Source organism: Chenopodium quinoa, unplaced genomic scaffold (genome assembly GCF_001683475.1).
Source record: "Chenopodium quinoa cultivar QQ74 unplaced genomic scaffold, ASM168347v1, whole genome shotgun sequence".
NCBI classification, from domain to species: Eukaryota; Viridiplantae; Streptophyta; class Magnoliopsida; order Caryophyllales; family Amaranthaceae; genus Chenopodium; species Chenopodium quinoa.
This window is the reverse complement of record NW_018742484.1, coordinates 4,604,567-4,631,314: the sequence shown is the minus strand read 5'-3', so window position 1 is coordinate 4,631,314 and position 26,748 is coordinate 4,604,567. Positions and strand designations below refer to the sequence as shown.

Sequence of the window (26,748 nt, the reverse complement as noted above, 5' to 3'; positions counted from 1 at the left end):
AGTAGCTCACTGCTCTGCTTTCAAGTTCCAGATTGTCACCGGGTCACAGAACCTAAAGTTCAACGATCAGGACGGGCATATTCAGAATGCCTTTCTAATTTAAACTGCAGAGGGTAAGTATCAATTTTTGCAGACGTTGGTTGCAAAGGCAAATTGTGAAATACTATGAACAGGTTCGTCATGGATGGTATCATTACCCCTGAATTCTCAACCCAAATGCTACAATAGATCTTTTAGAGAAGCGTAGAGTTGGCCTAGCTTGAGCTCTATCCACAAAAACTTGTTTCGGATTTAGTCCCAAAATTAACCCTATTGAAGTCAAAAACTCCTACAATACGTCAATACCAGAATATCAAACTCATATAACAAGGCTTTCGCTGCATGTAATAAAATCTACGAGTAACAAAATTGAGTACACAACATTCATTTCACTCAACACCCTCTAGCATTAGAATTTTACTACTAAAATACAAATAGGTTGACATGCAAAAAAAATTCCTCCCTTCAACAGTAAATTGTCCTATGGTAGTATATGAAGAGTAGTTTATCGCTTTCCACCTCCACCACCAATCTTTGGGCCCCTTGGAGCTGCTCCCTTGGAAGCACCTTTACCCTGGGTTTTCTGTGCCTTGGACACTTCCTGTTTCTTGGATCTCTTTTCATCCTTGGTCTTCTTGATTCTTTCCTTGATCTCACTACAATATCATAAACATGTCATTCAAAATTTATAAAACTAACAGTAATTATTGGATAATTCAGATGAAAAATCCCATTAGTGATGTAGAAACCATGTCTGCCACTATAACATACAGGTGCAAACTAAATTAGCAAGTGAACTCACCGCAGAGCAGCCTCCCTTGCAGCATCTCTAACTTCAGGCTTTTCGGTTCTTTTCTTCTGAATAACTTCCAATGTAGCACCAACAATAGACCTTGAATAAGGCTTCTTTGTGGCCCTTCTCCTCTTCTTCACAGCTTCAGCAGAGATATCCTGTACATATAGGAGAAAGCCCAACACAAAGACCAATATTTTAAGCACTTCATGATCAAAATCTACCAGAAGTGATTCCCCATTACACAATTACACATTAACCTGTAGATAAGATCACAATAGAAACATGGAAAGGGAGAGAGGAGGGTCATTACCTTCTTATGTTGTTTCCGATAAACGGCAGTCCAGCAGAGCTTTGCAGGCTTCAGACGGTTGTGGAAGTACCTTTTACATTTTGAATTGACAAAAAGGAATACCTTCAAGAAAGATTAACAAAGATTGGTTAGCTTTCATTAATCCTCAAGAATATGAAGTCAGCAGCAAAACACACCAAGTTATGAAGTGAAAATTCAAAAATTATCAGAGTAGCTTTACCTGAGAATCTGAACGAACAAACCTGATACCCCTTCCAGGGTATATCTTTGCACCACTAAAGCGGCAAAGTTCCGTCCTGGAGTTCACAGTTTAAGCAAGACCAGGTTAATCCAAAGCAAAGTACACAGCTAAATACATGGAAGGGTAAGGCAGCTTCTAAATAAGGGTGATGTTATTCAAAAAGAAAAATAAAATCATAAACAGATGCACAATCACAATGTTGTCAAGAATTTAATCAATGTATAATGCCCTTAGAATCGCAATAGATTATGACCTCAAAAACATAAAACTTCATAAAGAAGTGTATCATTCTAGCCCAATGCAAGATTGAGATAGAGAACTAGGTCAATAAGCGTGGTTAATTCATTCAATAGTCAATTCAGACAAAAGCTCAATTACCCACAACCCATTCACAAACCCCAAATCGTAATCAGTATGACTCAACCCCAATTCTTTCTCCGAACCAAACCAGAACATTGAATTGATACCAATATATACATCGGATAAACAAACTCAGAGCCATTAATTCCCGACTGTTTGATCCTCTCTTTACCCGATGTCCCAAGCTCCAATCCCCTATGTTTCAAACATTTTAGTCCAAATAAACCCTGCCAGGCAGTTTCACTTCCCAACCTACCGCCTGTTTCAACTTGCTGAACAACAAAATAGGCTTAATCTAGCCACAAGTCCCATAACTTTCATATAAATGTTTAACCCTGGGGTATCAATATAAACAATCCATAGGCTATCATTTCTCATACCAAAACCACTGATCCTACCAATCTAATGCAAATGGAATAACTTAAAATCACAGTAGACAAGGACCTCTTCCAAAAAAATAAAACTTCTTATAATAGTGTATTAATCTAGCCCAACACAAGTTTGAGATCGATAATTAGGTAAATAACTTAATAAGTGTTGCAATTTCATCCTCGAGTCAGCTCAAACAAAAGCTCAATAATCCACGACGCATACACATTTTTCTCAAACCATAACCGAAGTATGACTTAAAACACCAATTCTTCTCCAAACCATGAAATAACTCGATAGTATGAATAAACAACCTTAGAATCATCAGTTCACTAAAGTCCTCTATACTACCTCTTTTTCAAACATTCACTCCAGATAAACCCTGCCTGGCACTCCCAGCACTCTCACTTCCCCAAATCGCGCCAACCCAAAGTTCCTCAACTACAAAATAGGCTCAGCATTGCCACAATATTCAATTATAAGTTCACTCTGGGTATGCACAGTCCAGTCATCCACAAACTATCGTTTTACAAGACGCCAAATTTATTCGTTGATCCTACTAATCTGAGGCCTATACAATAACCCAGTTCCTCAAATCTCATGAATTTTAAAAATAACCCAAAAACACTAAATAAAACTACTCTTAAAACCCTAAACCCTTCAGCATTTTCCCAATCATAATTTACAAACAACCCAAAACACAAGCTCAAATAAGCCATTAAAACAAACTCGTTAATCCCTTAAAAACCCATTTCCAACACAATAAGCTGCTACATCTATAACCCATAAATTGATATTCACAATGCTACATTAGATTTTGCAAATACAATCAAAAAATATAATTAATAGCAGATTTCATTATAAATTGGCGCAAAAAAAAATGCAAAACTACAATGAAGAAAAAGGGAAGAGAGAGAAAGTTACTTGAGAACCATGACGACTGGCTGGCGGGGCTTACAATGATCGTCTTACAGTTGTGCTTTGCCCTGAGTCGCCAAACCAGAGAGAGAGAAGCGACGAAACCCTAGCTTTATTTTTTGTGTTTCTGATTTCTAATTTTTGTGTTACTTTGCTAAATGAAGTACCACCTACCAATTGGGCTCTTTTCACTTGTTTTGGGCCTTACCTTAATTAAGATTTAATTTAAGTGTAAATCAGTATTTACTGTTTTATTAATTTTTTTTTTTTGTCTGTGAAAAAATTTTAAATAAAAATTGTCTAAATAATGTTTATAAAAAAATAAAAATTGTTTACAAAGAGTAATGTAAAAGAGTTGTTTTTACCTCTAAAAATGAATCATAAATCATTTGCCACACTATACAAAGAATACTATGTAACTCACTATTGGTGATTTGGTGGTTCAATTTGGTTTTTTTTTTTTTTTTTTTTTTTTTTTTTTTTTTTTTTTTTTTTTTTTTTTGTTAAATTAAACTCCATACATTCATCAAAATGACTCATTATTAATAATGTACGCCTGTACGGAGTATCGATCTTTCGTCTTTCTCAAGAATATACTGTTAGGTGTATTCAAAGGTATTTTTAAGGTTATTTGATCATATTAGCTCATATTTAGAATATTGAAATGAGCAAACACTCTTAGATCCCCTTAATGTAAGACACTAAGTTTGTACTTCCCTCCGTCACTTTTTAATCTTTATATTTGGAATCGTTGTGAGAGAAAAATGGTCAAAGCGTATAAATAAAAAGTGACAGAGAAAATAGAAAATACTCTGATATAGAATTATTAAAATTGGAAAGAAAACAAATTAACACAAAGTAGGTATCATTGTCTTCTATAGTCTCAAAAACGCTCATTTACATAAACTCTCAGTATTTTAACTCTTTTTTAAAAAGTATACTTTCTTATGGTGAAAATTCCAATCATTGTTGTCAAAAAAAAAAAAAAAAAAAAACAAAACAAAAAAAAAAAAAACAAACAAACAAACAAACAGTGAAATTTAATGCGTTTTTGGTATCAAAGTTTTGTATTGTTGGTGTCAAATTTTCCTATATAAAGTGCATAAACTAAAACTCCATCGAGTATTTTTATTCTTTTTCCCTTTCTTTAGTTGTGTAAACAACTTTCGTCAACCTTGTGATTTTGAATCGTAAACTCTCCAGAAATTGATGCCTAAGCCAGTGCAATTATTTAAACTACCACAGCACATCAATGCTTTCAATACTAGAGTGAAGTGCAAATAGCTTTTGATCTTTCTTAACCACGGTTGAAATCTTCCGATTGCTTTAGAAGACAAATGTTCAGAGATTATCACAAGAAGGCACAACACATTAGCCGCAAAATATATAAATCAACCCGTGTTTACATCGCCAAAGAGCTAAAAATTTCCCAGCTTCAATTCCGTGAACAGTGAGAAATCGTCAATTCGTCATTAGCTACAAGCATAAGATTAGTAAATATAAAACTGGTTTTCAGCCGTCTTTGAGAAAAAGCATGCCTGGATAAATTTAAATTTGTATGTATTCCTAGATGACCCAGGCTCTGCCTAGATACAAGCAAGGAATGCAATTTTCTTACAGCAATTCAACTCCTACACAAAATAACAGCTGAATCTACAGAGGAGAAACATTTTGCACAATCTGAAGTCACTGGAAAATGGAAACAGGTGGAGGAGAACCACTCTTCAACCATCTAACCGAGTTATCAGGCTGCTTTGGCTGTCTCCCTGACAAGTGATAACTTAGCCAACAGTCCGCACAGCTGAAGATAGGAGCCAACTCCATCGCAAATTCTCATATGGGTAAACCCAGTTTCCTGTACACATGAAAGAGAAATCAGGACTTGCACCAGACATGAGGAATGGAAAGATCAACAAGTCCTACAAGTATACACTCATACCTTCATGAATTCCAACTTCAAATACTCGGCCATGTCATAGTTTTTAACAACGCGGAAAAGTGTTGTGATTATGTCAGTAGGGGAGTAACCCATATCATAGAGGCCTTTCATACCAGAACAAGCATCATCAAACTTTCCTTCAAGCACATTTCGGATCATGTTCTTAACATGCAAAGGATGAGGCTGATCACAAACCTGTCAGACAAAAGATAGTACACAATCACAATTATCAATTTTCTAACATAAGCTAAAAAAAAAAAATTATAAAAAAAAAAAAAAAAAAAAAAAAAAAAAAAAAAAACAGTTTTCAAAAGCAACCTTAAAGACATTTTCCTGGTTGACAAATCGGAATCCACTGAAGGTAGCCTGCAAGTTATTCAGAGCTTGCCGCATATCACCATCAGCAGTGAAGATTATAGCTTCAAGACCTTCTGGAACATATGGAACCTTTATCGCCAAACACACAAAAATCTATTTCAGCAATAGAAAATCGAGCAAACCAACATACAATGCATGGAACATTGAAGAGGAAGGGGGGGGGGGGGGGGGAGGGGGGGACTGATGCAACAAGAATAAACCTAGCCACTCTTTAGCATTCATACTTCACAGTAACAAATGCAGTCACAGACTAATTAATAAAGACTAAAAAGTAATGAGAATCATAAAGTACAAAAACTAGATGAGCCTCAGCAATGATTATGAGATTATCACAACTCATAAAGTCATACACTCATACGCCAAATAATTTATTCCTCAATAACAAGAACAAGCGAAAGCAAATCTACATAAAAACTAACACCCAACAATTCAGCTTCAGCTAAAGTAAGTTGACAGAAGAGACTACCTGTTCAGCCTCAATGATTATCATGAGACGACCAAGAATTTCTTGATCTGACAACCTTGAAAATCGGACCAATGCACATCTACTCTGAATTGGCTCAATGATTTTTGAAGACGTATTACATGCAAGCGCAAAGCGAGTAGTGTTTGAGTATATTTCCATTGTCCTTCTCAAAGCTTGTTGAGCTCCAGATGTCATGCTGTTTCAACCCAATATAGCCCCAAAATTCGAAAAAGGAACACATAAAGTCATAAAAGGAGTGTCAGAAATCAGAAATGATGAACGTAGCACGTATTAGAATACCAAAGTACAGTTTTACCTGTCAGCTTCATCCAGTATAACAATCTTGTGTCGCCCAGGGGGGAGAGTAACTTTCTTCTGTGCAAACATTTTAATTTTGTTCCTGACAACATCAATTCCCCTGACAAAAAGGAAAAAATGCAGTAAGTATCCAAGAGACCACGTGAGCAGTATAACATCTTTCGGGAGGAAGAGGGAGGGAGGGTAGGAATACCTATCATCTGAAGCATTCAACTCCAGAACTCCTTCCTTGCAGTTTGATCCTAAAAGTTCATGTGCAAGAGCGAGTATGCTTGTTGTTTTTCCTGTACCCGGAGGACCCTAAACATACAAATGGAGTCTCATCAATATGCGACATAAAGTATATAAAAGCCTAAGTAACTCCATCACCCTAATAATTAAAGGCGGACATACAGTCCTCCAGTTCATTCAATACATAGGCAAAATCTGTTTGCATAACCCCATCATCCCATGACTAAAACAAACACAGATTCCACAAAATGTACTGCTTAGGAACGAGTATACAATTTACAAGATTGTGGCTATGCTTGTAAAATAAACACCTTTGATATTCCCAACACAACCCAACTACAGGACAGGAACAGGAGAAAGAGGGGAAAAAAATCAAACTTGAAGCTTTCCTCTTCCCTTCTTATTCAGCAAATTGTTATCTACCCTAATTCTGCCGCATGAATCTAATTCATTGGACAACTATCTTAACACATCAAAAACAGCATTTTGCAGTAAAACTGCACACAGCAATCAACATTTTCACAACAAACATTCCAAGAATGTATTACAAATGAATTTATTAAGTAACATTAATTGCAAAACTGTTAACTACAATACCCGTTAGGGTTTCAATCAAAACACGGAAAATCAATACAAACTCAGAATATAGCACTAAAAAAAGGCCAAACCCAGTTATCTAGTACTAAATTTGCCAAAGAAAGCTACAATTCGAGAAATTCCCCAACAAAAAATCCAGATAAAAAAATGGCGGGAAAACAAAAAATTGCAAAACCCATAAAAATACCAATGACAACCAACAAAATTAGCTAATTTCAGACACGAATAGTGTAAAATTTCGTCTAATTTATCCAGATTGAAAGAGGAATTAACGAGGGGAAGAAAGAAAGTACGGCCAAGATGAGGTTAGGCATGTTGCCGTCGCGAGCAATGACTTGAAGGCGAGAGACAGCATCTTCGTTGCCAACGATGTCGGAAACCTTGTTGGGTCTGTACTTCTCCACCCATGGTACCTCGTACCCGCTATTCGATGAAGAAGATGCCATTGCTAATTGCTATTCCTCACTATCAAAGCTCAACCCAATTTCCTTACTGTTGAGTGTTATTATGAGAGTAAGAGTTTGATTACGGCGAAAACTCGGTACATGAAGGCCCGTTCTTAAGAAGAAAGTCTAAGGTCCTATTCTTTAAAGCAGCTTGATGAGCCTTATACTCTGCTTTGGATTAAAAATAATAATTAATAATTCATAATAAAAATTATTAATATTTATAATAATATTAATTAATAATAATTTATAACGATTTTTAAATATATATTGATCATAATAATAACACATAATATTTTTTTCCTGAAGGAATAATAATACTAACATATTTAATAATAATAATAATAATAATTTTATAATAATAAGTAATGACATAAAAAGTAATATATATTTTACTGACATGTCACCCTTTTTTTCTACAGAAAAAAGTAAATTGGATTAATTAATAATCAAATCTATAAGCTACCCAAAATTGTACAATGCATTTAATCAAAAGCTTCAACCAATATCTTTGTGGTCAAATGTTGCCAAAACCAATTCACAATACAATCCCCAATTACCCATACAATTTTCTTAAAATTGGAAAAAAAAAGTATAAAAATAAAAATAAAGTAGTTCCTCCATATAAGCAACGGCTATAATAATTTGAAAATGTTAAACTATTGTCTTTTATCTTTCTACTATTAACATATTTAAAGATGGTACACATCTATTTATGTTTTCATTCACCTAAATCAATGGTATGCACTTGTTAAATAATAATAATAATAATAATAATAATTTAAAAAAAGTCTCGTTACAGGGCGATCAGGGCAAGGTAGGGTAGGTTTCAACGTTCCTTTTCCGGCGTTCTCTGCGTGCAAGTTGTTGCGTTATGGTCATGTGCGGGTTCTCGGTTTTTTGGGGAAGTTTCCTCGTCTTTTTGGTGCAGTTTCGGGCTGATTTGGTGTAGTTCCGCGTCAATTTCCGGCATCCTCTCCGGTGTAAGGTCTGATCAGGTGGTGGGTAATCAATTAGGCGACTTTCAGGCAGCTAATTGGGCGAATTGCAGGCGGTTTTCTGGTGCAATTTCGTACTGTGTTCTTTTGGGTCTTATACGGGTGTTTTCAGGCGTAATCATCCCTGTTTCTGGGCGGTTCTATAGGCGGTGAAGGGTTGGTTTCAGGTGGCTTATATCAGGTTCCGGCGGGGGTTTCTTCTGGGTCAATTTTCCGGCATAATTGAGCCAGTTGTTGTGCATTTTGGCTTAGGTGAAGGTTCGTTTTTGCTTGCTGTGCATTCTGGTTTTTCTAGTCAGTTTTTTGCTCGTCTTTCTCGTTTTTTGGGATCAGTTTTCAGGCGGCAGGTACTCCGTGGTGGCAGCGTGTTTCCGAGGTGTTGGTTTCTGGGCATCTGATGCTTTTTTCTAGTTATTTTTTTTTGGTCAGTTTGGGTGTTATTTTTCAGCACTAGTTTGTTTCCTTTCATGCAGCTTGAGTAGTTTTCGGTGGTGTGTAGCTATGCCAGGTGCTCGGGTGAAGTTTTATTGCCCCTTTGTGGGTCTTAGTGGTTGTCAAGATGGAAGTGGCAATGGTCTTACTAAAAGTTCTCTTATCAAGCATCTTTGTGATCGTCATTTTTGTATTGGTGCGCGAGACATCACTCGGCATTCTTTGACTTCTAATTTGGCTGTTTATACTGAGGCTAAAGTTACTTTTTCGCGTATGGGGATTTGGTTATGTGGGGTTTGTTACAAAATGCATACGCATCGTACTAAGTGTCGTCATAGTCCAAGTGAGATTGTGTCACCCCCGGATGAAGGAGATGGTATTGTTCGTTTTGTGCTTCATGTTTTCTCCAAGCCGCAAGCTCCCTCTTCTCCGGCTCAGCTTGGGCAAATAGGTGGTTTGGTGCAAGATCAACATTGTGGTTTTGATGTGGCTCTTCTTGATTGTTTGTCCTCCAAGAGGTTTCGTATTGTAAAGTCTATACCTCCCAAGTGTCGTTTGGGGTTTTCTCGGGTTCTGAAAGGTGCCCTTGATAAGGTGATCTCTAGGCCTGATGAAATTTCTAGTTGGGTCTCTTTGTTGGTGTTACCTCTTTGTACCCTTAAAACCTTTCGTCCGCAGAGCAGCTCTGAGTCTAGGTCTTCGGTAAAACGTCGTCATCAAGAAGAAAGTATTTCCTGTGTTATTTGTTCTTGGAGTGCACTAGGTGGTAATTTGCAGCTTGTGAGGGATACTTTGGCAGAGGATTCTCTTACTTTATCAGTGGTTGGTGATAAGGACCTTGATTTGGAGGAGTGTAATATCAAGCAATGTCGTAGTAAGATTTGTGACGGCCATTACACTGCTGCAGTTCGGGTTCTTTTTTCTTCAAGCGTTGCTCCTTATAATGACGCCACTCTCGCAGATTTACAGTCTAAACACCCTACTTCTCCAGCTCCATCCTTGCCTGATATACTTGTTGATGGCCTTCATCTCGTTACTACTTCAGCTGTTGTTTTGGATAGGATTAAGAGTTTTCCTCGTGGCACATCATGTGGTAGGGACGGTTTACGTGCTCAGCACCTTATGGATTGCTTGAGTGGTGCTGTTGTGGCTGTCACAGATGAGTTGGTTGACTCTATTTTCGGGGTGGTTAACCTCTTTATAGCTAGTAGATGTCCTATGGAGCTAGGAAAGTATATTGCTAGTTCTCCTCTCACACCTCTTGTCAAGCCTGGTGGTGGTATTCGTCCTATAGCTGTGGGTACTGTTTGGCGGCGTCTGGTTTCGAAGGTCGGTGTTGTTATGGTTGGCCAGTCTTTAGAAAGTTACTTTGATGGTCTCCAATTTGGTGTTGGAGTTTCTTCGGGAGGTGAGGCGATTCTTCATGTTGTGAATCGATTGATTGAGGATCGTGGTTCCGATGTTGATCTTTCTATGTTGTTGGTGGATTTTCAAAATGCCTTCAATCTAGTTGATCGTGCGGTCATGTTACTTGAAGTTCATCATCGTTGTCCGGGCCTTTTGCGATGGGTTGAATTCTGCTATTCAATCCCGCCAGATTGTATTACGGGGACCACACCTTATGGTCGTCTCAGGGGGTGCAGCAGGGTGATCCCCTTGGTCCTCTACATTTTGCTTTGGTTTTACAACCCCTGGTGTGTAAAATCAGAGACACTTTTGATGTATGTCTTCATGCATGGTATTTGGATGACGACACTGTTATTGGTGACACGTTGGTGGTGGGAAAGGCTTTGCAGTTGATTATGGAGGAAGGGCCTCATTTTGGGTTACATCTTAACGTGGAGAAAACTGAAGTTTTCTGGCCTACAGAAGACCCTCAAAGCAGGCTTGTGGGTGTCTTGCCACCTAATATTGCTCGACCTTTGCGTGGTGTTAAGTTGCTTGGGGGTCCTGCTAGTTCCGATTCCGGTTTTGGTGGTGAGCTTGTGATGCAGAGGGTGACCAAGACCATTGCACTTATGGATAAAGTTGCTATGCTTGATGATCCTCAGTGTGAGCTATTGTTACTTAGGGCATGTACCGGAGTTTCTAAACTCTACTTTGCATTGCGTACTTGTCCTCCTAAAACTTTTGAGACAGCTCGATGCACATTCGATAGGGCTCTTCGATCTTCCTTGGAGCGTATTGTTACTACTTCGGGGCCTGGGTTTGGCGATTGGCAATGGCGACTTGCCACCTTACCATTTGCGTTTGGAGGGCTTGGAGTATATTCAGCAGGTGATGTTCGTCATGCTTTTCTTGCTTCTCGATTACAGTCTGTTGGGTTGCAAACACAGCTTTAACGGCATGCTGGCATTGTTGGTCTTGGACAAGCCTTTGGAGATGCGTTGATTCTGTTTAATGGAATAGTGGAGTCTGACATTATGAGTAATCATAGTGAGGTCGCTGCCCCTAAACTCATGAAGAAATTGGCAGATATATATTTCACAAAGGTTACCGCTTCTGTAGAATCCGCCTATTCTTTGTCTCCCCGGCAATCAGCACTGTGGAAATCGCAGCATGGAGATTACACCTCTGCTTGGCTTCAGGCAGTCCCTATTTCTGGGTTGGGTCAGACGATGAACGCAAAGACCTATCGATGTGTGTTGTGCTACAGGATGGGTGTTCCATTGTTCTCTATCTCGACGCCGTGCTCTACTTGTTCTCGGGTTTTTACTAGGGATATTTTCGGTGATCACGCGGTGTCGTGTGCTTGTATTTTGGGTATTAAACATCGACATAATGTTGTCCGAGATACCCTTGTTGATATATGCTACAGATCTGGGATTTCAGCAAGAAAGAAGGTTGACATAGGGTTGTCTGGCGAGAATGACGCGGCCCTCAGACCTGCTGATGTGTTACTTTATTCCTGGGATCATGGTCGCGATATTTGTGTGGACTTAACTGGCTCTTTTCCTTTGACACAGACAGGGCTATCTGACTTTGTTCCCGAATGGGTTGTGGCTGATGCAGCTCATCGTAAGCGAGAGAAGTATGAAGCTAGTTGTCGGCAAATTGGATATGTTTTCATTCCCTTCTCCTTTTCTTCGCTTGGGGAATTAGAGAAGGAGGTTGTTGCGTTGTTGAAGCGGGTTCAGAGGTTTTCGGCGACACAAGACATTAGGGCTCGTGCTGCAGCTCATATCTTTACTAGGGTAGGCTTTGCTATAGCTAGAGGATTGGGGCCCAGATTGTATCTCGACTTCCCACTAATTTATTGTAGGTTGTATGATTTTTCTGTTTTTGAGATAATAATAATAATAATTATAATAATAATAATAATAATAATAATAATAATAATAATAATAATAATAATAATAATAATAATAATAATATTAATAATAGTATTAATATTAATAATAATATTGCTGAAATCTGCTCTACTGTGTTGTGCTGAAATCTGCTTTGCTTTACTCTACCCAGAAGCTCAAAAGATCAGGGCCTAAGTTTATAACCAAACTACCAAAGTTTATCAAGGGGTAAAACAGTATTTAGAAAAGAGTACAGTTTGTAACTGACCGTGTATAACCCTATTGACATTTGTAATTAGCTGTCATATTCTTGATGGCTTTGTTCATAGTAACTCTGGATCAGCTAGAGTTGTCTTTAAGGATAATATAGGCAATAATTTAGATACTCGTGTTGGAAAATACCTATTGTAATCAAGAACAAAGACAAGAAATACCGTTACAACTGATTTGGAACCCACTGATTTTGCTTCGGCCGTGTTGTGGTTTGGAACCCATTACTTAAGAAGCAAAATACGCCACCACCGGTATAGAGATCCTAGTGACGCACATCCCCCGGGTTTTACACGGACGACCTCCGCAATCCGTGTACTCGAACTTGAAGGTTGGAATTGCTTAGATCTCAAAGGGTAGGTTTGTATTTAGATTTCATATGAATGAATAAATCAAAAGGAGAGACAACACTCGTATTTATAAGTGTCCCAAAAAAAATAGGAAACACACAAACAAACTGACTCAAAAACCAGGCTGGCCCGGTCGGACAGCCGGCCGCCCGGCGGGGTACGAGAGCGAATCTTCCAGACTAGGTGTCGCGCCCGGTCAGGCAATCTCAACTCTCAACCCGGGCGAGCAACTGGGCAAGAGCCGCCTTACCGAGCTCGTAAAGTTGAAGTCTTGTCGCTCGGTGGGGCGAACCACCGCCCTGCCGGGCGCGAGAACTCACCTTATTTCTGCAGCCGCGGCGGGGCGCGAGTGTACTCGGAACAGTGCTTAATCCGCCTGGTCGGGCGCAGCTCGCCTGGCTGGGCACGAGTGTAGATTGTCAAGGTACGTAATTCATCCAATTACGGCTTTCCACCAGTAAAAATCGATGAAAGCCCCTCCAAAATTCAACAATATAGGCTAGGGATTTTAGAGAGGGGAGAGGGTTGAGTATAGAGGCTAGATTGTCTAAACCTTATTTGTTTAGCAAGATTAGCGCAGTCTTGTTTTAAGACTTTAATCCATTGTCACATCATATATTATATTAAATTTAATTGTTTTTTAATTTACAATTTTGTTAAGACTCTTTAAATCTCAACCAGGTCTATCTCTTCATTCCTCAAACTCATTTTAGATTTCTTTAAAATATTTACTAATTTTTTTCAAAATTCACATTGGTGTTACAAATTGCTAATCTTATTTAAATGTCATAGTTGTAAACACAACAGCAAAATAGATGATGCATAAAAATAATCTATAATGGAATTACATGAAATTAAATGATTTAAAATTACACATGAAAATAAAAAAATACACATATTGCATTAAAATTGTTGTAAACGTAAAATAAAATTGACTAATGTAAAATTGATTTGAATTCAAATATTACTTCCCCCAAAACGACTCCACAAATGTTCAACCAAATCATGTTGCAATTGATGATGTCTTCTTCGATTTCAAAGTTTTCGATGGTTCTCAAAGTATTAATCACGATTAACATAATAATTTGGAAGGAGACCAGCTTGCACTTGGGGTCCATCTCTTTGACTCCTAGCTCTATCATATGATTCTTTTGCAGCCAATGTTATGTCATTTTTTTCATCCTCGATAACCATATTATACAATAAAATGCATGCTTGCATGACATATCCAATCTCATGTTTATCCCAAAAACGTGTCGGGTTAGAAATATTGCAAAACTTTTATGGAACACCGCAAATGCTCGTTCAATATCTTTTCTAGCACTTTCTTGAGAACGTTTTTCCAATTTGAGCTCTAAACGTAAACTATTGACAAAAATGGTTGCGTGGCAAAACTATTTACCAAACTAAGCTTCCAGGGTAAATCGCTGTCTCGGACAGCGTTTTACCCCTGGTTTTTTTTTTTAAAAAAATTCAACTGGTAAACGCTGTCCCAGACAACGTTTTACCTTCTGTATTTTTTTAAATTCAGTAGGGCATAAAACGCTGTCTCGGACAGCGTTTTATCCTTGGGTTTTTTTAAAAAAAAAATTCAATGGGTAAAACGCTGTCCGAGACAGCGTTTTATGCCCTGTTTTTTTTTTTAAATGAAACGCTGTCCGGGACAGCGTTTCATGGCCATATATCAGCATGTTCACTTCAGCAGAATGCGCAAGAACTCAACCTCAACCTCAACGCTTTCCCTCCTCCCTCTCACACTAAACCACGACCGTACTCAAACACCCGCATTGCCGCCGCCGCCCACCCTTGCGCCACCGCTGCTGCCGCCACCTTGCTGCTGCCCTCCTCCCTCTCACACTCACTCACTCAATTTCGTGGTTAGCCCTAAACTGAATTTAGTGTAATTGCATAGTTATTGTGGTTAATTATTGTGAATTGTATGTAATTGCTCTTACTTGTTGTTAATTCATGTCAATTGCATGTAATTGTTGCTAATTATTAATGAAAATGTGGTACATTGTTGATAATTATTGATGGTGATGTGGTACATTGTTATTGAAATTGTTCATGACATTGGTGAAGTTGATGATGGTGAAAATGTTGAAGTTGTTAATGGTTGAAATTGGTGAGAAGAGATGAAATTGTTGAAATTATTGAAATAGTTTAGGTTGAAATTGTTGAAATAATTCAAATTGTTCATGAAATTGTTGAAATTGGTGAAGTTGTTGAAAGTGAAGTTGTTATAGGTGAGAAGAGTCTTATTTCAGTGTTGATAATTTACCTCGCTCTAGATTTCGATAATCCTAAAATGTGTTTTGGTTATGTAGAATATGGCGTCACAAAATGTAGTTTTGTTATGCCGGTGGGGAGGAGAAATTCTGTTTGATGGACCCCGGGTCGAGTATAGTGGGGGAAATATGGAACCACTAACACTAGAACCGAACATGACTATGAATGATTTGATGAATGAGGTTCATAGTAGTATTGGTTCAGACCCGATGACCGTTGACGTACACATTAAAATGAGGTTTGAGACCGGCAATGGGGTTCAAGTGTTACCGGTTTCTACGAATAAGCATGTGACAGCTCTAAGGAACGTTGTTGCAATGAAGGGTGTTCCCACTGAAATATATGTGGAAACGGTGCCTATATGTACCCAACAAAGTACTCGGCCAGAACAACAATCTACACGTATTTCTGGGTACAACACAGAGCCCTTTCAAGTGCCGTCACACGACATTCCATCAACTGAATATGGGATGGGATCTTTCAGTCGAATGCTGCACGACGATCAATTTGACATGCCATTTAGTTCTCATATTGCTTCACCTGTACATGGGGGGGCATATTTGGCATTGACTGGCGAAGCTGGGCCTTCGACATCAAACACCGTCACACCTACAGCGATGCAATTGCATAGTTATTCGCCTACGCAAGATGATGGTCAGGCTTCACCGTCTCAGCATGCGCCGAATCATCTTGAAGATATTGTGAATAACGAACTTTCTGTGTATGATGTGTACACAAATGATGAGGCCGATAGCGGAGAGGAGGAAGATGGACTTCATAACATGGATGTAGAACCTGCTCGGATGGAAGTGGGCGAGCCCCTGGTTAGAACTCCCATTCCTTGGTTCAGTCAGGTGAACGAGAACTACGAAGTTGATCAGGATTGGGCCGAATCGGGTAGTCATACGTCGTTTGTTCCGGGGGGGGGAATTTGAGAAGGGGATGTGGTTCGAAAGTAAGAAAGTGCTCCAAGAAATGGTGAAGATGTATTCCATACAGAGGAATCAGTTCTACACCACAATTACATCGAATGAGAGTGTGCTTCATTTGCGGTGCAAGAAAAAATGTGGTTGGATGCTACGGGGTACCAAATCTAGTAAGCACTCGCGTGGCTTCGCCCTAGTCACATACAAAGGTCCGCACCGGGAGAACTGTGTCACGGAAGTATTGTCCACTGATCACCCGCATTTGGATTCGTCGTTAATATCAGATTTTGTGAAGTCCTTTGTTCGGAAAGATCCGTCTTTGAAAGTTGAATTCATACAAGAACTCATCTCCAAGCAATTTCATTTCGATGTCCCGTACCGGAGGGCATGGTATGCAAAGGGGAAAGCAATAGCTGATATTTACGGTGATTGGGAGAGTTCTTACGACAGACTTCCGCACTTCATGCAAGCCCTCCAACAGTCAAACCCGGGAACGTGTGTTGTGTGGAAGTACAAAGCGTTGGTTGACGGTGTTTACTACAGCAACATGGAAGTGTTTGAAAGAGTGTTTTGGGCGTTTGGCCCTTGTATCGACGGTTTTAAACATTGTATGTCAGTTATCTGTATCGATGGGACGCACTTGTACGGGAAGTACAAAGGAACACTGTTGGTTGCTACAAGTGTTGATGCAAACTTCCAAGTATTTCCTCTAGCATTTGCGTTGGTTGAGGGGGAAAACACCTCCAGCTGGTCTTGGTTCCTGGGTTGCATTCGGGTTCATGTCACTCAACGAGATGGCCTTTGTGTTATATCTGACCGACATCCTGGGATCATTGCAGCAATGACTGATCCGAACGTTGGATTTACCGAGCCGCGAGCCTATCACAGATTTTGTGTTCGCCACATAGCTTCTAACTTGAAGACTCACGTGCGACGAAACGACATGAGAGATATGTTCAAGGCTACGGCGTACCAAAGGCAGGAAAGAAAACTACACGGCGATCTGTGTTTCATTAGTGAGGCGTGTAACAAGGCAATGGAGTACATTGTTCAAATTCCGTTCACCATGTGGTCCCTCTTTCACGACGCTGGACGTAGATACGGGATTTGCACTACTAACTTCTCTGAGACATTCAACAACGTGTTGAAGGGAGCACGGTTTCTACCGATCATGTCCCTAGTCGAGTTAACTTTTCATAGAGTTAACAAATATTTCACTTTGAGAAGGGAGTCTTCTGAGGCAAGATTTGAACAGGGACTTGCATACCCCCCCAAGGTCACTGCCATTCTAGAGAAGAACACCGCAAAAGCCAGATATCACAGAGCGGATGCGTATAACCGTCGATTGCATATTTACCAAGTTACAACAGAAAGGGGAGACCGACTTGGTAGTAAAGGAGGCCATAAACATACTGTTAACTTTCAGTTAAGAACGTGTACCTGCAACAAACCTACGATATTTCACCTCCCATGTTCTCACGTTCTAGCCGTATGTGCAACGTACTCACTATCAGAGCGGCCGTGGGTTGACCCGGTGCTGCAATCGGAGGCATACACGAGCACATACGCGCCGCAATTCTGGCCAATCCCTTGCGAGACAACCTGGACGCCCTATAACGGTCCCAGAATCATTCCCGACGGGAGCATGTTGCGTGGAATAGGGCGACCAAGGTCAAAGCGCATACGTAATGAAATGGATGAGACTAACCGGCCCGCGAGCAAATGTAGTCGTTGTCACGTTCAGGGCCATAACCGGGCAACGTGTCCATCGAGACCCTCAGAGGACCCATGACTGTTAACTGAAATTCGTTGTAATCGTAGATGGAGGAATTATTTTGTAATAGAAAACTTTGATTTAATAACATTTGGAACATTTTGATTTAATAACATTTGGAACATTTGATCGTTAACATTTTGGTTAATTGCTAATGCGTTAACTCTGTTGGGATTTGTTAAATTGCATGTGAACAGATACGATGGACGGTAGGGCTGTGGAGCTGGCTGTTGTGGTGGCTGTTGGAGGACTGCAGCATGCAAGCTGTTTGCTGAAGCTTGTTTTCTGCCTGGATGCTGGTTGCTGTTTCCAGCAGAAAAGACAGCGCTTTATGTTCAAGCATAAAGCGCTGTCTGAGACAGCGTTTTATGTTCAAGCATAAAGCGCTGTCTGAGATAGCGCTTTATGTTGAACATATAAAAAAGTTGTAGTTGAATTTTTTTTTAAAAAAACCCAAGGATAAAATGCTGTCCGAGACAGCGTTTTATGCCCTACTGAATTTAAAAAAATACAGAAGGTAAAACGTTGTCTGGGACAGCGTTTACCAGTTGAATTTTTTTTAAAAAAAAAACCAGGGGTAAAACGCTGTCCGAGACAGCGATTTACCCTGGAAGCTTAGTTTGGTAAATAGTTTTGCCACGCAACCATTTTTGTCAATAGTTTACGTTTAGAGCTCAAATTGGAAAAACGTTCCTTTCTTGAAGTATTCATGTCAGATAATAATATGCTAACTATATTTTAAACGACGTCACAAATTGTATTTTAAAAAAGCCGCGCTTTCGTAATGCCCAAGATTAATAACCACAATAAAGATCCAGATCACATAAATCACATTACACTGAACTTTTCCATCGTCGTCATCTACATGAATACAACCCTATCCCCCGAACAATAGACCCCACCACACCAACCACCCAACCCAAAACTCCATGACTCGAACACTAAAACCCAAAAACCCTTTATTTTCAAAATCTAAATAAAAAAAAATAATTTAAGTGTCCCAGAAAATTCCACAAATCCACACTTCATCAAACGACACCGTTTCAATCCTCCAATGTCAAGCCTCGATGCGACGCCGTTTCTGTCACCGGTAACACCCGACTTACCGGCGACGATGAGAGCGCAGGGGCTCCGCCACGCAGCGCGGATGATACGGCGCGCAAGCGGCGGAAGAAGGTCGATGAGAGCTCCATCAATGGCGGTGAGAGAAACGGCGGCGCAGGAGATTGAAGAGAGACAAATTGATTGGGCTTATTCTTCCCCTGTTGTTGCGCTTGACGCTGCTTGGAATTCCGCCTTTGTGTTAGCTGCTTCTGCTGCGCTTTTTCTCACTTGGTCGGATACTCTTCGTCTTCCTCTTAGGGTTTGGATTGTTGGTTATGCTCTTCAGTGTCTTCTCCATGTTTTCTGTGTTTGTGTTGAGTTTCGCCGTCGTCGGAGGGTTCGGAATGCTGTTGAGCACGGCCGTGATGATTACTTTGAGGAATCCAGGTGATTATTTGTTAATTGTGATTATTTATTTGTTTGGAATTTAGGAAGAATTTGATTATTATTTAACTTTTTTTGGAAGTATGTGGTTGAGAATCTTGAGATTACAATTTGGAATTGATCATATTTTTTAATTTTTAATGTGCAATAATTTTACTTTTGAAATTACCTAAAAGCTGAGAAATGTGCGGATGATATTTATAACATATCAAGATTTTGCGCCTTTATATTTAGTAATTACGAGTCTACGATGGTATGTGTTTATTTCCTTTGTTTCACTAAAAATTGCAAGTTTGCTACACTAGCAAGAGACGTGGTTTGATAATCCATGTGATTATACAAAGAGTAAGTTTGGAAAATACTTTGACACATCTCTTTTTTTCATGTTTGCCAATAAACAATTTTAATGATTAATATTTCTAATTATCAATATGTACAAATTATTAAAAGTTGATAGTATGAAAATATATCTTGAGACGGGTTGCAAATCGGAAAAGTGTTTACATCTGAAAGTATCAAAGTGTTGCAATTTTAGTGAAATGGAGGAAGGATGACGCAAATTGTATTATCCTTATCATATTGGCCAAAAAAATTTAAAAGAGAAGTTAAGTATGACGATGTTATTTTTAATCATTTCAGGTACATAATTTAATATATGTAACTTTTTTTTTTTCAAAATAGTCCTTTGATTGCATTAAATGTATATCTCCGAGATCATTTAGGTGGAGCTCAGGTTAGTTTTTTTGGAGATTTTTTCCCTTTGATGTTGGAGATTCACAAAGGAGTGAAGGACAATGATGTAAAACATGTTTGGCTCCAAGTTAGGTTTTACCTTTAGACTTTAAGCAATTAAGATAGGTGGCATCTGCTTGTAGGAGGATATGTTAAGGGTTGTGAGATATGGATACTAGAAGTTGTTCTAGTTATATACTATGGCATAAGAGGAGATGCTTCTTCTTCGAGAGTTAAGATTGTCTTTAGACCCTTGCAAAGCATCACGAAAGAAATTTATGATAGGAATGAATGTAGTTGAGATGTGTGCAAGCTGCCAAGTTTTACTTTGGGGGCAGTCGGGCAGATACACTAAAGAAACGCTCTTTTTTTTTTTTTTTTTTTTTTAATTTTTATTGATCCTTACTTCGCTGCAATTATTTTTACCAATTCAAACTATTTTTTATTGATTTAAACTGATTTTTGTGAAACAAATTTATTTATTTCAAAGTATTCAAACTGAATTATGCTAATGAAACTTTTTTTTTTTTAAGACCACCAAAATTGATTTTAACTGAATATTAATTACTTGAGAAAAAGGTCCAAAATCCAAAACATGCGGATGAAGGTGTAAGGGATGTCCTGGCTCTAGATTTATGTGGATGTTTCGGCTTTGTACAATGGTGGAAGATGGATTTATGTATGCTGCCTGTCCACAGGGATTTTGTGACTTCGTTTAGACTTTTTTTTTCTCGCTGTTTTCACTCTATGGATGTTGATTCTTAAATTCTGATCCTGTCAAATTGTATCTTCAATGGTGGTTATATATATTTGAACAGAAAGAATACATGACATTTGGCCTATAAGCCTGTGGCAGTAATAAATTGACTAAATTGTGCTCTAAATTTTAATTTTTTTTTCTTTTTCTTTATTATTTTCATACTTGTAGAGGAAGAGATTACACAGCTGGACTTTTATAGTTATTTACTCATTTTCTCCGATGATAGTCATTATACTATTCTTTGGAGCTATTTTTATTTTATATTATTTTGATAAGCAAGAGATTGGGTTATATTGGATTATTAAGCACTCAAAAAAAATGCACTTTGCTTGTTGTTTCTTTTGCAGTACCAAGATAAAGCATTTGGAATCTGCAAATACATTGTTTTCATTTATGTGGTGGATACTTGGATTTTATTGGATATGTGTGGGTGGCCAAGCCTTGCAGCAAGACTCCCCCACGCTTTACTGGTATGCTCTGGTTCAGATTCATTCTTTTGTTAAAGTTTGGAAATGAGGTGTTAAGTAATACGGAGTATGATATTAACTTTCACCTTGTGATGGAGCTTGCAGGCTTTGCATAGCATTCTTGGTTCTCGATCTGTTTTTTGTCATCTTCTGTGTGGCCCTGGCGTCTGTTATTGCTGCTGCAGTTTGTTGTTGCCTTCCATGTATTATTGCTATCTTATATGTTTTGGCAGACCGGGTAACTCTCTATCATGCTTATTTCTTGTTCCTCGCTTTAGTTTTCACTTTACAAATGGCCTGCTTATTCCTTGATGTTAACACAAACTTCCCATGAGACCAATTCTTCTGTTAGACTGTCTCATGAGAAGTTTGCACGAGACATGCTCTACGCAAAATTATTACTGGCATTATTAATTTTCTGCTTGATAGGGTGATATTGTGCATGTTTCGAGTGAACATTAAAAGTTTTGGTAGCTTTTCTTGGTTTTTATTGTTGTGTTAGTTAGCTTATTTCACACGACTCACAGACGCCTTCGCCCAAGACAGTTGTATGATAGACAGTTCTAAAGAGCTTGATAGAAGATTATTATTTTCTAGTCAGAGCACCCTCAAAAAGTTGCCATAAAGGCAAGCTGCCAAATTCAAGTGTTTGATTTTATTAGTAATTTACATTCCTGTGGCCTGTAAATATAGCTTTACTTCTTTAGGTGATCTTATTTGGTGATTGGATTGGGGGAAAGCATTTAAGGGGTAAGCAGGTCTCAACTGAGGCTGCAGATGAGTAGAGGTCACTTGGTGCTTGAACATAGAGTTAGCAACCTCATTTGGGGGAGGGCTAATAATTGTACTCTTATTTGTAGGTAATTGGCTCCTACTACCTCCTATATTAATTCTCCTCATTCCAAGCATATTATTGATAACTAATGCGTTTTATAACTATAATGTGACTGAACTTGTATGCTTTGCTATTGTTCACTTTATTCAACATCCGCTTCCATCGATTATTATAAAAAAAAATTATAATATTAGGTTGAATTAATTAAACCTATTCAAGGTGAAAAAACTTGGTGTATTTGTTAATGCCAAATTGGAGCAATGGAGACAAAAGTTAGAATCTTCGGGGTTTAGACTAAGTCATAGCAAGACTGAGTGCTTGTAATGTAATTTAAAATTACAAGGAATTCAAATGAGGATTAGTAACATTGGATGTTAAGGACGTGCTATGAGCGAGTGTTTTAAATACCTTGAGTCGATTCTTTAGAAGAGTGGAGAAATGATTTAAGATAAATCATGTAACCCATATGATTAAGTCTGGTTGGATCAAATAGAGGTATTGCGTGATTGAAGCATACTTTTGAAGTTAACGGAATTTTTTTTATTAGCCGTCTATTAGACGAACATTCTTATATGAGCCAGAACATTAAGGAAGGATCATATGAGGAAGATGAGTATAGTAGAGATGGATATGTTGGAATGCCTTAAAGGATAGAATTAGAAATGAAGATACGGAGGAATGTTGGAATTGCGGATATTGAAGATAAAATAAGGCAGGGGGAAGACCAAAGATAACTTGGATGGAAGGAGTTGAGGACATGAAGAAGCTGGGTTTGCAAGTGCATATTATTTGGGTAGAAGGGAATGGAAGGAAATGATCATGGTTGGCGAGTATGGGAGATAAATTTTGGTTCATGTAGCTGATGCTATATATTGGATTTAGGCTTCGATTGTTGTTGTTATTGTATAATTTGAGGATGGAGCTTAGAGCATGGACAATGGTGACTTGATTAGGGTCCTGGTTCCTCTCTTATTATGACTTTGGGATCTTATTGCAATGGTGGGTGGTGACTTTTAGTCCGCAGATTTTCCTAGGCCGACTCCTCAAAAAAATTGGGTTAAGACAGGAATCAATCGGAATCAAATAATCAATGCATGTCACTATGCAGGTTCCACTAATGTATTAGTATCCAAATTGATCCATTTGTACCTAAATGCATTTGTATCCAAATTGATGTATTAGTGTCACTGTTTCAGCAGGGGGTAACAATTATTGATGTTTTGGATCTAACAAGCGCACAATTTAGGACACTCTATAATCAGGTCGAATGTGAAACAAACCTACAACATATGCTTGGTGAACGAGTAATTAACACTCTTTTCTAGGTAGAATTTTCAATAGTGCTTGAATAAAAAAACTATCAAGCCTTAAGTATGGCTTACTGACTAAAATAATAATCGAAAATTAAGAGTAACACCTACTGGAACATGGAAACTCCCTCTGTGTGTGTATAACTTATCTCACGTAAGAAGGTGAATATACTGCGATTTGTTATTCGTAAAGCGTAATAGAATATAGAAGTAGGACTTGACTTTCTTAAATACCTAATAAACAACTAGTAACTGTGAACTAATGTGTTATTGCTGCTGCTGAAATTTATAGCTGTTACTAGCTCACTTGTCATGTTATTCTTTTCTATATATTCCCAATTGTGATAAATTTGCTGCGTTTTGAAGCAGGCGGGAGCATCCAAAGAAGATATTGATCTTCTAAAAAAATATACATTCCACAGGGATGATTGCAAGAATAAGAATGATGAGGAAACAGAAGAACCAAGTGGAGGGATAATGAAGGAGTGTGGAACAGAATGCCCTATTGAACATAATTTAACTGCAGAAGATGCTGTATGTTTTCTTATTATCATACAATTTCTTGCTTTTAATCATTTTTTATCTTCATCTTACTTTCTATGTCTACTTGACATTCCTAGAATTTTTTGTATGCTTATTTCCTAATTGCACACCAAAGGATAAGTTTAACTTGTGATGTAAGAGTAATGCACCAACACAAGAGTCTTCCTTAGGCCCTTTTAGTAACTGCCATTATAGGAGCCATGCTGCTCCCAGGATTCTTTTTAAATCTCTGCTACACTCAAGTTCTTAACCAATCCTATGCTGTCAGTGTTCAACTAAACAGACTCAAAAGAGTGAAAGCTAAGTTTATTAGTGCAAAGTTATGAAGATGGCGCTTGTGTTTGTGTGTGTATGAACATTTAAACTTAATAAGATATTATTGACACTTGCCTTTTTGTTTTTTAAGATAAGATATTATTGAAACAAAGTTTCTTCCTCTGTTAGTTTTCCTTTAGTTTTAAATAATCAGTCCAATGTCATGAGAATTCTTCCTTCCATTTTTGGCTCGTTTTAGATTGAATTTAGTCGTCATCAAAATTATCTGCAGAGTGTTGGAAGGATTTGTCTCTGGTTTAAGAGGATTTTAAGTAGTTGTTTTGCCATTACAGAGAAGTTGGGTGATACAGGCCATACAGCAAATAGAGTGATAGAGAGGTCCTGGGGAGGTGTGTGGAATGAAAAATCAAGTTATTCGAGGGCGCACATATGATTGGGGAAGCCATTCTAGAGAAGTCGGGTGATACAGGCCATACAGCAAATACAGTGATAGAAAGGTCCTGGGGAGGTGTTTGGAATGAAAAATCAAGTTATTCGAGGGCGCACATATGATTGGGGAAGGAACCTTAGGGAAGGGTGTTTGTTTCTTAATGACTTCAAGAGTGGCAGTTTCTTAACAATATATGGATTACAGTTCGGCTGTCATATTAAGTTATTTTTGTTCTGGTTTTGGATGTGCTTTTGGGTGTCAATGAAGACTATCTTCCTCGGCATATGTTTTCTAATTGCATTGCTTTTTAGGATGGTTGGGGCAGGTCCACTGTGAACTATAGGTTCAAACTTTGGACTTACTGCAGAGTCAGAAGGTAGAAAAGGTTATATCTGGAACTGCAAATATAATGGCAACTTGATGAATGGGGAATTGCCTGAAGTTCTCATTAAAACTTTAATTGAAGGTCTAAAGAAATGCCGGTGGACTTAGATATGGTGAAAAATTCTAGGTTGCTAGCTAGTTAATAATAAAGCACCAATGAAGTAGAGCAGAGGTGATAATACCTTTCATAAAGTGTATCCCTGCTAGGAAGCACAGAATTACATTATTAGGTGGAATCTGGAATTAGTGAAAGTGGCGGTCATTGGAGACGTGAAGCACAAAGTTAGGTTTACATAAGATGGACACATTAGGAAATGATACCCCGATCTTTAGTGATTAGGTCTCAGAAGCAAGATCAATTGGTTAAATTAAAGAAGAAGAGGACCTGAGACTTGGGGATAGGTGACCAAACACGACTTCACTCATAAAGCCTTGAAGGCTATAGAGTATGTACAGTTTGGTAGAGCTGTTTCAGCTACTTCGTTGCCTTTTCTGTCGCATTTTTCTATTTCCTTTTGTTATCTCTTGTTGATTTGTTTCCTAAATTTATTACCTGTTCATTGTTTACTCCAACCCTATTGCTAGAACACATTTACTCATTTTCCGTTGTTTTGCTGTCTATGTGGCTGTCTTAGTCATTATTCTAATCTGTTGGTGTAATTTTTTGGAAAGAATGTCTTTTTGTGGCCTTATGGGAGTAACCTGTCCCGTATTCTGTTTAGGCAATGTCTTCTTTGGCTGTCATCAAACTACTTTTTTTTTTTTGGAAGAGAAGGGCTGTTATTGTTCTTGTTGTTTGTTACAATTATAGGCATTCCTTCAATGGATTTTAAAAATCTCCTGTTCATATATGAAATTTTAAATAAACCTATTGACTCCTTTTAATGAAACTAAAATCTATTTCAGGAATGTTGCATTTGCTTATCTGCATATGAAGATGGCATTGAGCTTAGAGAGCTTCCTTGTGGTCACCATTTCCACAGCTCTTGTGTGGAGAAGTGGCTACATATCAACTCCACCTGCCCACTCTGCAAGTATGATATATCGAAGCGTTACAGTCCAGATGGAGAAGTTTAGACTTTTTAGGAGTGAAGATTTTGTTGTGCAATTCATAGCAACAGGTAAAAATGTTGTACGTGTAAATAAATTTAAGTTCATATCTTCATATCTGCTTTTTTTATAGATAGAATAAGCCTTGAGCCTGTAATCTCCCTAAAAATATACTGATGTTCTTTAAGGGTTTTAATGTTGTAAATGAATTTTTTCGTGGTTGCTTCAATACCAATATGAGCAACTTATCTTTGTTTATGTTATATCTTTGTTTGAAAGATCATTCGTCAACCCTTACTGTTGGTAATTTTTCGGAGCTAAGAAAGAGAGTGAGAAAATTTCTAAAACATAGAGAGTGCTAAGTACTAATTTCAAGGCATTTTTTCTTTCTAAACTGCTTTATAGACTGAAAAGACTTAAAGATCTCATTTACATTTTGAATGGTTTCTAATGTACAATTATAACTATTAAAATATATAGTTTTATGTACAACTTTAATTATTTCAGTAAAAATAATTTCAATTCAGAAAAATAAGTTTAGTTTAGTAAAAATAATTTCAGTTTAGCAAAAATAATAATTCGTATGAAGAAAATAGGGTCTTATTCTTTAAACCATTGAAACAATTACGTTTCACTTATTTATCCTATCCTATCCTATCTATACAAGTATAAAGTGAAAGGGTCTTTTGGGTAATAAATTTCACTATCTCCAAATTACCTCTTTAAATTGGAAAAT

General features: G+C 38.1%; 4 protein-coding genes across 5 annotated transcripts; 2 read left to right on the top strand and 2 right to left on the bottom strand.

The window, feature by feature from the left end:
* Positions 1 to 361: 361 nt before the first annotated feature.
* On the bottom strand, positions 362 to 3,195 carry LOC110719490 (60S ribosomal protein L24). Its single transcript, XM_021898447.1, has 5 exons — positions 3,040 to 3,195; positions 1,366 to 1,441; positions 1,146 to 1,247; positions 842 to 990; positions 362 to 695 (listed from the first exon to the last, which is right to left on the bottom strand). Exons 1-5 carry the CDS (start codon positions 3,048 to 3,050, stop codon positions 545 to 547), a joined length of 489 nt encoding a protein of 162 aa, XP_021754139.1. The 5' UTR covers positions 3,051 to 3,195; the 3' UTR covers positions 362 to 544.
* A 1,196-nt stretch (positions 3,196 to 4,391) lies between these two features.
* Positions 4,392 to 7,538, bottom strand: LOC110719489 (replication factor C subunit 2). The gene is made up of 7 exons (XM_021898446.1): positions 7,256 to 7,538; positions 6,328 to 6,434; positions 6,133 to 6,234; positions 5,817 to 6,012; positions 5,291 to 5,419; positions 4,973 to 5,167; positions 4,392 to 4,888 (listed from the first exon to the last, which is right to left on the bottom strand). Exons 1-7 carry the CDS (start codon positions 7,406 to 7,408, stop codon positions 4,778 to 4,780), a joined length of 993 nt encoding a protein of 330 aa, XP_021754138.1. The 5' UTR covers positions 7,409 to 7,538; the 3' UTR covers positions 4,392 to 4,777.
* An 8,474-nt stretch (positions 7,539 to 16,012) lies between these two features.
* Positions 16,013 to 18,119, top strand: LOC110719178. The gene is made up of 2 exons (XM_021898081.1): positions 16,013 to 17,351; positions 17,935 to 18,119. The coding sequence occupies exons 1-2, from the start codon at positions 16,013 to 16,015 to the stop codon at positions 18,117 to 18,119; spliced, it is 1,524 nt and encodes a 507-aa protein (XP_021753773.1).
* A 415-nt stretch (positions 18,120 to 18,534) lies between these two features.
* On the top strand, positions 18,535 to 26,290 carry LOC110719488 (E3 ubiquitin-protein ligase At1g63170-like). 2 transcript variants are annotated; one of them, XM_021898445.1, is made up of 5 exons: positions 18,535 to 19,228; positions 21,065 to 21,187; positions 21,290 to 21,422; positions 23,699 to 23,863; positions 25,869 to 26,290. In XM_021898445.1, exons 1-5 carry the CDS (start codon positions 18,792 to 18,794, stop codon positions 26,037 to 26,039), a joined length of 1,029 nt encoding a protein of 342 aa, XP_021754137.1. In that variant the 5' UTR covers positions 18,535 to 18,791; the 3' UTR covers positions 26,040 to 26,290. The 2 variants fall into 2 exon arrangements, with proteins under 2 accessions (XP_021754137.1, XP_021754135.1); XM_021898443.1 differs by having other exon boundaries at positions 23,696 to 23,863.
* Positions 26,291 to 26,748: the final 458 nt, after the last annotated feature.

What these genes read in the sequence shown, in the direction of transcription:
- LOC110719488 (XM_021898443.1), top strand. Translation starts at nt 18,792, where the DNA reads ATGTCAAGCCTCGATGCGACGCCGTTTCTGTCACCGGTAACACCCGAC. An exon ending in TATATGTTTTGGCAGACCGG is followed by an intron (nt 21,423 to 23,695) that starts GTAACTCTCTAT and finishes TGCGTTTTGAAG; the next exon opens with CAGGCGGGAGCATCCAAAGA. An exon ending in ATTTAACTGCAGAAGATGCT is followed by an intron (nt 23,864 to 25,868) that starts GTATGTTTTCTT and finishes AATCTATTTCAG; the next exon opens with GAATGTTGCATTTGCTTATC.
- LOC110719490 (XM_021898447.1), bottom strand. An exon ending in TTGTTCGTTCAGATTCTCAG is followed by an intron (nt 1,248 to 1,365) that starts GTAAAGCTACTC and finishes TCTTTCTTGAAG; the next exon opens with GTATTCCTTTTTGTCAATTC. An exon ending in ATCGGAAACAACATAAGAAG is followed by an intron (nt 991 to 1,145) that starts GTAATGACCCTC and finishes CTATATGTACAG; the next exon opens with GATATCTCTGCTGAAGCTGT.
- LOC110719489 (XM_021898446.1), bottom strand. Translation starts at nt 7,408, where the DNA reads ATGGCATCTTCTTCATCGAATAGCGGGTACGAGGTACCATGGGTGGAG. An exon ending in TGCCTAACCTCATCTTGGCC is followed by an intron (nt 6,435 to 7,255) that starts GTACTTTCTTTC and finishes TTGTATGTTTAG; the next exon opens with GGTCCTCCGGGTACAGGAAA. An exon ending in TGAAGTTGGAATTCATGAAG is followed by an intron (nt 4,889 to 4,972) that starts GTATGAGTGTAT and finishes TCATGTGTACAG; the next exon opens with GAAACTGGGTTTACCCATAT.
- LOC110719178 (XM_021898081.1), top strand. Translation starts at nt 16,013, where the DNA reads ATGGTGAAGATGTATTCCATACAGAGGAATCAGTTCTACACCACAATT. An exon ending in AGAAAGGGGAGACCGACTTG is followed by an intron (nt 17,352 to 17,934) that starts GTAGTAAAGGAG and finishes GCATGTGAACAG; the next exon opens with ATACGATGGACGGTAGGGCT.